The following is a 10,425-nucleotide window of genomic DNA, read 5'->3' as shown; positions in this document are numbered from 1 at the left end:
AGTGAATCATATTAAAGGACAGCGCTGCAACCACATCTGATACGGAAGATTTTCAAGAGGTGGGGGATACCGTTCTTGATGGTCAGTTTTGGGCATGTGTGAAGAATTTTTTGTAGTTCACCAAGCCCATTTATAATATGATTTGTTTTGCAAATATAGATGTGCCAGTGATTGGGGAGGTGTATGAGCAAATGGATAGCATGATAGGGAAAATCAAAGATATTGTTCAATTGAAAGATGCCATCTTGTATGATCATATTCATAAACATGTGGTCAAAAGGTGGGATAATCTTAATGTTCCACTCCATGCCTTGGCATATGTCCTTACGCCAAAATACTACTCTCCATCTTGGTTGGCCAAACCTGCACTTGGGGGTGGGGTTAGGAGAAAACTCCATACAGATCTAGAGGTACAAAATGGGTACATGCTAGCATTAGACAAGCTGGTCCCTGACAGGGAGGAGTGTGCTAGATTGCGTGGAGAATTAAGCAAATACTTCAGTCAAACTGGAATGTTTGGTACTTTGCATGCAATCAATGATAGAGATAGATTGGATCCTGTTGAATGGTGGAACATGTGGGGGACCTTTGGTGAAATTGGCAGTTAAAGTGCTTTCATAGGTGGTTAATACTTCTTCTGTAGAGAGGTGTTGGAGCACCTATAGCTTCATCCACAATGTCAAAAGAAATTGCCTCAATGAAAACCGGGCAGAAAGCTTGGTTTATGTACACTACAACTTGAGGTTGTTGACACATTATTGTGAGCGGGCTCGATTTGATAGAGCATATATCACTTGGGACAACAACCTGGAGGAGGATAATTTGGAGGATGGAGCCTTACATTTAGAACAGTTGGAAGCAAAACTTTTGGACGATGAGGATGACAGTCATTAAGAAACAACAATAACATCAACAAAAATGCCACTCCCTTCCACTAGCAAGGCTTAAGTTTCACTAGCTTTGCCGCCACCTCCATCTGCAACATTACATGGAGGTCATGTGCTTTTTGGTTATGGACGTGGTTCACGACCATTGTAGAGTCGGACTATGCGGGAGGAGGCTCCCATTGTTCATAGATCACGAGAAAAGAAATTAGAAGTTTCTCGTGGCAAGTACTTGTCTTTTCTAGTTTCTAGTACTTTTTATAACTATTGACTCTTTCATATTCATTATGGTATTTTTTATAAGCAATATATGACAATTTAAGTTTGAAGTTTGAAGTTGGCAATTAAAACTCATTGGTAATGAATTATGGATATGATTGGAAAATTTTAGGGGCTAATATTTGCAAATGGGCTAATTTTCCATGGTTTTTCCGAAAAAAAGATTCGCCAATTTCCATTTTTTTCTAAAAATTATTTGCCCAACTTTTATAGTATAATTTTTTTTAACTTAAAAATTGCCAAAATTGTATAAAGACTATATATAAAACTATTATAAATTTGCATGTTTTTACAAATATATCAACAAACATTTTATAAATTGCAATTTGGGGAGAAGTAAGATTCGCCAAGCTTTCTAAACTTTAAGACAAATTTTCATCCTTAAAATTTCCCTTGAAATGATTCATTTCATGTTTGATATTCTTTGTTATAGTTTGGTAATGGTTACAAGTACAACTTTAGTGATGACAAATGTTATATATTGAATTTTGAAACTTTGAAACTTTAAGGTTGATGAGAATTGAGATGTTGTGGACCTGTGGTTGATGAAGATTATAACTACTAGATGATTGATGTTATATGGTTTAATCCATGTTTTTATGCTTTTTATAACTAATTCATCATTCTACATGCTTTTGTTGACATATATGCATCAAAATATATAAAAATATATATTATATAAAAAACACTCCCGACTCAGAAGCTTCTGAAAATTGACGCCTGCGCTTGCTTCTCGCTTTCACTCCCGCTTCCAAGCAGCCTTGCTGCCAGCCACTCAACCTCTTTTTATTTTTTCTATTTCCTTAGCTTTATTAAGCAACGACTTTTCATCTTGTCTTGTACATACATAATTAACACCAACTCACATCACCTGTATGGACACGTTCTGTTTAGTTGTTCTCATATGGCCTGTGAATTTATTTGCTGCCATGTATAGTTGTGGCTGAACCTAGTCCTTGTAATGCCTGTACAAACCTGGCACCTTGAGATCAACTTCTTAGAGTTTTTGCTCTACCGTGTTAAATTATGAACCTAGCACCCGGTGATTAGTTCCTAAATTTATTTGCTGCCATGTATAGTTGTGGCTGAACCTAGTCCTTGTAATGCCTGTACAAACCTGGCACCTTGAGATCAACTTCTTAGAGTTTTTGCTCTACCATGTTAAATTATGAACCTAGCACCCGGTAATTAGTTCCTAGCAGATTATCATAACTCTATTGAACAAGAGCACAACTAGGTTTTTAACAAAATATTTAGCAAAAGTACAATTACATAACCAATTTCAATCACATGTATGATGTGACACATACAAATTCTTCCCAATCAACAATTCTTCATTAAATTAATAATTTCTACCTACTTGGGTTCCTATCCTGGGATAATGGCCCAACCGAAGAATTTACAAATACAACATACCCTGAATCTGTTCTAGCTAATTAGGCCCTAGATCTATCCTTGATCTGCTTGGTTGATCTGGATCTCCTATGCTGCATCCCTACACCTTCCTTGGACCCGACACACTTGAGTATCTCACTTCTCACTTGAGAAATTCTCTTTCTCAATGGCTCATGCCATTATATGGTGTGTCTTCTCCTCTCCTTAACCTTGCTTTTATAACTTCTTATTGAGCTAAATCCTTAACCCTAATCTCCAAACTGATGGATGACCGAGATCAGATCTCACCTCATTTGAGATCAATGATTGAGATTAAAACATAATCACTAAAGTGAATACTTTACTTTTCCTAAATTTCTTTAGCTCAGTAGCCAACCTAATTAATTGTGCTTTTCCTAATTTAAACTTAGCCTAAGTTACAACAGCAGCATACTCAATACTTGAGCAAGCATCCCAAAGAGACTTTGGGTGATTTTGCATGCCTAGACACTTAGGTCTGTGCAGAAGTACTTACCCAAACTACAAACATTAACATGAACAGGCTGCTGTGGTTGACATTGATGAATCACACTACTGATTTCCTGCAATGCTGCTGCAGCCATTGCCTTGTACATATCTGGTTGGATTCCTGGTACAGAAAAATTAAATCTATCCTGCATCTGCATCCAAGGATCCATGCCCAGGCCTTGAGATTTCAAGCCCTGAAGTTGCTGCTACATATCCTGTACCTTATCATTTGTTTTATCATCACTATCGGTACCCCAAATTAAATCGGGGACTGCCACATGAATTTCATTGCTTGCATAAGGGTGAAAATAGAGATTTACATGTTTGACCTTATCTTTAAAGGTGTTAGCAGCAACTGTATTTGGGCACGGAGTAATAGGACAATACTATGATGCCAATAGCAAGCATAAACCAAGAAATGCCTTCTGAGACTCTTCTGCTCACAAAAATGCCTGTAGAAGTGAAATTTTCTATATAAGTACCCCTGCTAAAAGGAGGGGTAACACTAACTAACTAGCTCACTTCAACTTGATGGGCTTTGTCATAAGCTTGACGTGCCATCTTTCTTTTAATAAGCAATCACCTGCTTGAAAATGTGACCCAATGTCTACTTGTACACGAATACCTTAATCAAGTACCTGTACATATAAGGATGCATTTATAATTTTATACATCTAAGCATGAGGAAAATGATGCAAATTCTTGTGCCATAACAAATTTTAAGCTATCCATTTCTGTCCAGAGCAATAATATGAAATTTCCTCGATGTTACGTTATATAGCATTAGTGCCCATTAACATGCTTCCACTTATAATGAACCTAATTCTAAAGGCTTATTCCAGCATCACACTGTTTGTCATGTTGATTAATATTTCATGCAATTTTACAGATAGGAGCAGGAATCTTGGCCATTCCAGCAGTCACTCAAGAAGCTGGTTTTTTAGCATCAGCTGTGACCTGTTTGCTCTGCTGGTTGTATATGGTAATCCGTTTAGTGATTGCAAATAGTGCTCATTTGATCATTGATGGAGTAATCCTATCTGTCCAGACTCCAGATGTTGAATTTCAAGAAATAAATGCAGGTTGTGACAGGGATTTTGGTTGCAGAGGTGAATGTTAATACAATGTGTGAGCTTGGCTCAGGTGGGGTATCTCTAGTAAGTGCATTATGCATGCCTGGAATTTTCATAAATACCTTTTTTCTGAGGAATCTGCAGAATTGCTTTCCAGCTGTGTTTAGCACTTTCAAGTTTCTTCCTTTTGCTGATGCCATCTCTTTGTTAACAACTATAGTTCATGTCATGTTACTTTCAGATGCAAGCATTTTTCTCTGATTGATATTCATATTATACTAGTTAAAATATTCTTTATCCCAATTTAATACAGGCAGAGACATATGGTCGTAACTGTTCATGAACATTTTGTATAACTATAATTCATGGCATGAGGCAAAGACTTAATAAATTCAGTGCACATTTAAAAATTTGAAGGGCGATATACCAGAAGGGCGCCATCATATGAAATGGAACCAAAGATGTTGAGCTCTATTTTATTATGTTACCAGAAACTACAAGGGCGCCATCATACGAAATGGAACCAAAGATGTTGAGTTCTATTTTATCATGTTACCAGAAACTACTAAAGAACCGCTGGAAGACTCGGAAACCCTTAAAATATGACATGATTCCTTTTTTCAGTTATTAGAAGTAAGAAGCAGACATATTCTTGATAATTCCAAGTAGATTATTGTAGATTAGCATCAAGTTTCTTTCTTTTGCCAATGCTATCTCTTTGTTAACAACTATAGTTCACGTCATGTTACCTTCAGATGCAAGCATTTTTCTTTGATTGATATTCATGTTATACTTGTTAAAATATTCTTTATCCTCATTTAAAAATTAACGCAGGCAGGGATATATGGCCATAACTGTTCCTGAACATTTTGTATAACTATAAGAGAATTACTATTTTGTGCTATTAATTAATGACATCAGCTCATAGGAAAAGTTTTGATAAATTCAGGGAAATTTGAAAATTTGAAGGCCAATATACCAGACGGGAACCATCATATGAAATTTCCCAATTACCCCTCTTTCAGCAGGGGTACATATACACATTCATTTTTCGCAGCACCATTGTAAGCCCTATTGATTTGGGTAGCATCGGATGTGCTCTAGCCATGAAAATTGGTGGAGAGGCTAAAGCACATGAGATCTCCAAGACCCAGAAATGGTTTGGACAAATTGTACCCGGTTTGGGAGATATTAAAGTAATTAATATTTTTAATGGAGTTCCTAAGTCTAAACTTAGGAAAAATAAAATATTAATGAGTATTAATATAAAACTGGTTTAGAAGGTTCCAAAAGTCATGCATCAAGCCAAATATATTCTTAGCCGTTGATTAGAGATTTAATCTTGGCCGTTGAAGGACCAATGAGAAAAGTATAAGAGGAGGCTTGAGGTTTAGTTGGAGAATACACCAGAGTGATCAATCATTCATTTTGCTAGAGCAGGGTTGCTAAGCAAAATTGAATCAGTGATCAGCGGCGAGGGGCAGTGAGTACGAGGCAGAGAGGCAGAGATAGTACTGAGAGACCAGTGCAGAAGCAGAGAGAGCGAGAGTAGCAGCCAGTCCAGGCTACGCAGAGCCCAATAGAGTCAGCGCAGAGGCCAGAGGGACTGCGTCATCCATGCAGAGGCTGTTGGAGTGACGCAGAGGGTCCTAGAGGTTGTGCAATGCCTCAGAGGGCTGACGCAGAGGGTCCTAGGGATGACGCGGGTCAACAGGAGGTTGACATAGAGGCCAGAAGGGCCAGTGCTGAGCTTCCATTGTGCCGAAGAGGGTTTCGTGGGACAGGTTTTCTGAATACCTATTTCCGAATATAGAGGTATTGCTGTCGTGTATTTTTCCCTGTTGGTGAGCTGGTTAGGCACCCAGTTGTATTCAAAAACACTGCATAATAATATAACCCTCTAAATAGTTGCACCAATTTTCCCTCATTGGGTTTTTCCGGGGACATTTGTCCAAAAATAACAGTGTCACTTGTGTGCTTGTTTTCTTGCAGTTGATGATTTGTAGATGTTGTCATTGTATTGTGTTTATTTCGGTATTTAAATGTTTTAAATAACTTGTTCGAGTTTAAACAAGTAGAAGAAATAAACTAGCAGAATACAAATTAATTTTCTAATGGATAGACTTTAAAAAATTCAACATGGTACTAGAGCATGGTTGCAGATCACAAGAGAACTGAAGGCATCAGTTGAGCAAAGCATTTGTTGCAGAATCAGCTGTCCCGAGAGACAGTAGCTGATCCTTGCAGAAGCGACAAAGGAAGGGTTGACGCAGAGGAACTGCGTCATCAGTTTGGGCCAGAGAGAGGCCATCACAAAGGATGAGGAGGGCAGAGAGAGGCTCACGCAGAGCCATGTAGAGGCCAGGAGGGCTGACACAGTTGGCTGAGGGAGCTGCTTTGCCGGTGCCGAGATTGCGCAGAGCTAAGAGGCTCAATCCTTCAGTTGCTGGGGCGAAGGAACCTGTGGGCAGTTTGCGGGAACGAAGCTGGTGGGGAACTGTGGTTAGAACAATACTTAATAGGGCAAGACCAAGGTAGAGGGAGTTGTTGCCGAGGCGGATTTCTAGCCAGGGAATCTGGATTAGTGTTGCAGTTGCATAGACGATCGGAGAGGAGCAACTTGACGTTGGCAGAAGGATTTCCAGGAGGGAAATCAGGACTCAGAGGGAGTCTAGAAGAGAATTTCCAGACGAGAAGTAGAGAGACTCAACAGGAGTCGAATCGAGAACTTCCAGGCGGGAAGTAGAGAGACTCGGAGGAGTCGATAGAAGAGCAACGAGATGGCTGTGAATGGGCTGAGAGATCAGGACAGGCTGGATGGAGCGTCCAACTTTGTGGTCTGGAAGGCCAGGATCTTGTCCATTCTAGACAAACATCGTATCAAGGGCTTTGCCTTGAGAGTGATGGCTATCCCAGTTGACCCGGTAGCTAATGAAAGGTACGAGGAGGAAATGGCTAAGTCAAAGTGTATCATCCTTGATGGGGTCATGGATCATGTGGTCCCACATATTGCCGAGAAGAAAACAACAAAGGAGATGTGGGACACTTTGAAGACATTGTACTAGCATATTTCCATGCAGAGGAAGATGCTCCTAGAGAATCAGCTAAGGTCATACCAGATGCAGAAGGGAGAGTAGATAGATGTCTTCCTTGGTCGGTTAAAGGAGATCCATGACCAACTGACTTCCATAGGGGCCACGCCGGATTAGGAGTTGATGGTAAGGACCGCACTTAACGTAGTCTTCGAGGATTGGGAGACATTTGTCCAGAGCATACTGGGCATGACGAGTCTTCTGGATTGGGAAGAACTGTGGGTAGCTCTTCGTCAAGAAGAGATCAGACGGCTGACCAAGGCGGGAAGTAGCAGCAAAGGGGTCAGGATCAAGAAGGAAGAGGAAGAGGATGCGGCTCTAGCATCTGCGGGAAAGCAGGAGAAGAGGAAGAAGGACATCTCCAAGGTCAAGTGCTTCCATTGTGGGGAACTGGGTCACTATGCGAACCAGTGTCTGAGGAAGAAGAGTAAGGGAGAGGCTTCTGACTCGAAGGCAGCGCCAGCGAGGGCGGAGAAAGAAGTCGAGGAGGATGACGATTGTGCCATGAGTGCTCATGTGCCACTTGAGAAGAAGTGGGGAGACATCGAGCTGTAGTCAGGAGGACTACAGGCGATGAGGGGCAGGATCTTTGAGGTACCCAACCTCTTGGATTATACCTTGCTACGGGAGCCCCGAAGAGGAGTAGTAGGATTGGCGGATGTAGGTAGAGACAGATGTGGATGAAGCAGCAGAGAGTGCTACAGTGCAGAAGTCCCCGGGCAGTGCGAGGCTAGCAGGCTGCAACAATGCGATAGGCATGGGAATGTTCTAACGGTGCAAGATGGCACAGAGAGGCTTGTAGCGACGTGAGATGCAGGGAGTTGTTACAACAAAGCAGAGGTCCATAGAGGGAGCACTTGTTAGCGGCAGTGAGAGCTTCAACATCGGGAGTGTTTCTAACCTGACAGGGATGTCAGAAGTTGGGTGGATCAGTTACTTCTCAGTAACTGAGTTGCATTGCAGTAGCACGATGCAACATGATGAGAGGGGGATGCAGTGCAGATGCAGTGTTGGGAGGATGGACCAGCAACAACACAGATGCAGAGGGAGCTGCTGTATGGATGCAACAGTGGCAGTGGCAGGGCCATGGGCAGCAGTACAGGATGTAGCAGTGCAGAGGATGTTGGGCGAGGAGGCCTAGCATCGACACAGGTATCGGTGCTGGATAATCAGAGTAAAGCTCAGTGTGGAGTATTACTAGAGCACAGTCCTCGCTAAGAGGGAGTGTTGATTTGGGGTAGCATCGGATGTGATCTAGCCATGAAATTGGTGGAGAGGCTAAAGCACATGAAATCTCTAAGACCCAGAAATGGTTTGGACAGATTGTACCCGGTTTGGGAGATACTAAAATAATTAATATTTTTAATGGAGTTCCTAAGTCTAAACTTAGGAAAAATAAAATATTAATGGGTATTAATATAAAACTGGGTTAGAAGGTTCCAAAAGTCATGGATCAAGCCAAATCTAATCTTAGCTGTTGATTAGAGATTTAATCTCCACCGTTGAAGGACCAACGAGAAAAGTATAAGAGGAGGCTTGAGGGTCAGTTGGAGAATACACCAGAGTGATCAATCATTCATTTTGCTAGAGCGGGGTTGCTAAGCAAAGTTGAATCAGTGATCAACAACGAGGGGCAGTGAGTACGAGGCAGAGAGAGCGAGAGCAACAACCAGTCCAGGCTACGCAGAGCCCAACAAAGTCAGCGCAGAGGTCAGAGGGACTGCGTCATCCACGCAGAGGCTGCTGGAGTGACGCAAAGGGTCCTAGAGGCTGCGCAGTGCCTCAGAGGGCTAACACAGAGGGTCCTGGGGCTGACGCAGGTCAGCAGGAGGCTGACGCAGAGGCCAGAAGGGCCAGCGCTGAGCTTCAGTTGTGCCGGAGAGGGTTTCGTGGGACAGGTTTTCTGAATACCTGTTTCCGAATATAGAGGTATTGCTGCGGTGTATTTTTCTTTGTCGGGTGAGCCGGTTAGGCACCCAGTTGTACTCAAAAAGATCGCATAATAATATAACCCTTTGAATAGCTGCACCGGTTTTCCTGCATTGGGTTTTTCTGGGGACATTTGTCCAAAAATAATGGTGTCACTTGTGTGCTTGTTTTCTTTCAGTTGATGATTTGTAGATGTTATGACAGTATTGTGTTTATTTCGGTATTTAAATGTTTTAAATAACTTGTTCGAGTTTAAACAAGTAGAAGAAATAAACCAGCAAAATACAGATTAATTTTCTAATGGATAGACTTAGAAAATTCAACAAGCCCAAGAAATGCAAGTCTAAAGCCGTGTAAAACCCCGTGGAATGATGACTATATGAGAGTGTGTACTATCCTCAATGGTGGATGGTCATGGATGGTCTGCTTAGCCTTATCTTCATGGTACTTGGTTTTATGGCACTGTTGAAATCCCCCTAGTGGGCGGTAACTCTCTACCTTGACAGGTATTTTTATGTCTTTGGGTGGTATGTGGGAATTATCGAGGTCGACCTACTAGGACTCATGATTTATGAGAGTACTTAGTGTCTAGCCCTGTAAAAGCGATCACTTAACATTTTCTCTTTAATCTTGGCACACCTATTTGTTCCCCACATGGTTGTCTTGGTGTGTCTGTAGCAATGTTACCAGACTCAGAATTGGCAATAAATCGGTGAGTCAAAAGAGCGAAGAATTTTAATTAGATCGGGAAATAATCAGTTAAAAAACGGTGAATTCAATAAATAAAAATATGCACATATATTGAATTAAAAGAAAACATTTTTCATTGATATTCAATAAAACCATGTCCAAACAATGCATAATATCAATAGATGTCCAGAATATCATGAATGAATAAGTATCTCATATATGTTATGAGTCCAAACATGATCCAAAGTATTGAGTCCTGACTCCTAACCAGTGACTACATAGAACCAGAAGCATTTGCTTCTAAAAGTTTACAAAACACTGCATACTAATCAATGAAAAACTAGTAACTAAGACTCTAAGAGTGAGAACTAGAAGTGGTTCCTCCCACTCCTTCGCTTGCTTGAATCTTAAAATTCTCTAAGTCATCTAGGCTTAAAAGAGGAGCCTCCTCCAATTGGACCCAATCTGCTGCATTTGTAGTTTGCAGATCTATCTCTTCAAGGTCGATTGGTGAATGATCCAAACCTGTCATTATCATGAGACATGGAAATGTGAATTAAAGTTTGAACTTTAAAG

At 41.0% G+C, this 10,425-nt stretch overlaps 1 protein-coding gene across 1 annotated transcript in view; it reads left to right on the top strand.

Moving 5' to 3' along the window:
- Window positions 1-3,144: 3,144 nt before the first annotated feature.
- The window catches only part of LOC149224089 (Tryptophan/tyrosine permease), a 359,744-nt gene continuing 352,463 nt past the window's right edge, over window positions 3,145-10,425 (top strand). The window contains exons 1-3 of the mRNA XM_089388076.1: window positions 3,145-3,189; window positions 3,955-4,047; window positions 4,148-4,222. Coding sequence (XP_089244202.1) covers window positions 3,145-3,189; window positions 3,955-4,047; window positions 4,148-4,222 — 213 coding nt within the window. The remainder of the gene's footprint in view (window positions 3,190-3,954; window positions 4,048-4,147; window positions 4,223-10,425) is intronic.

This window comes from Pinus tabuliformis, chromosome Q (assembly GCF_031772625.1).
Source record: "Pinus tabuliformis cultivar Carrire ecotype Pingquan chromosome Q, CPIR1, whole genome shotgun sequence".
In the NCBI taxonomy this organism is placed as follows: domain Eukaryota; kingdom Viridiplantae; phylum Streptophyta; class Pinopsida; order Pinales; family Pinaceae; genus Pinus; species Pinus tabuliformis.
The sequence above is the reverse complement of the archived record's forward strand: the minus strand, read 5'-3'. Positions and strand labels throughout refer to the sequence as shown.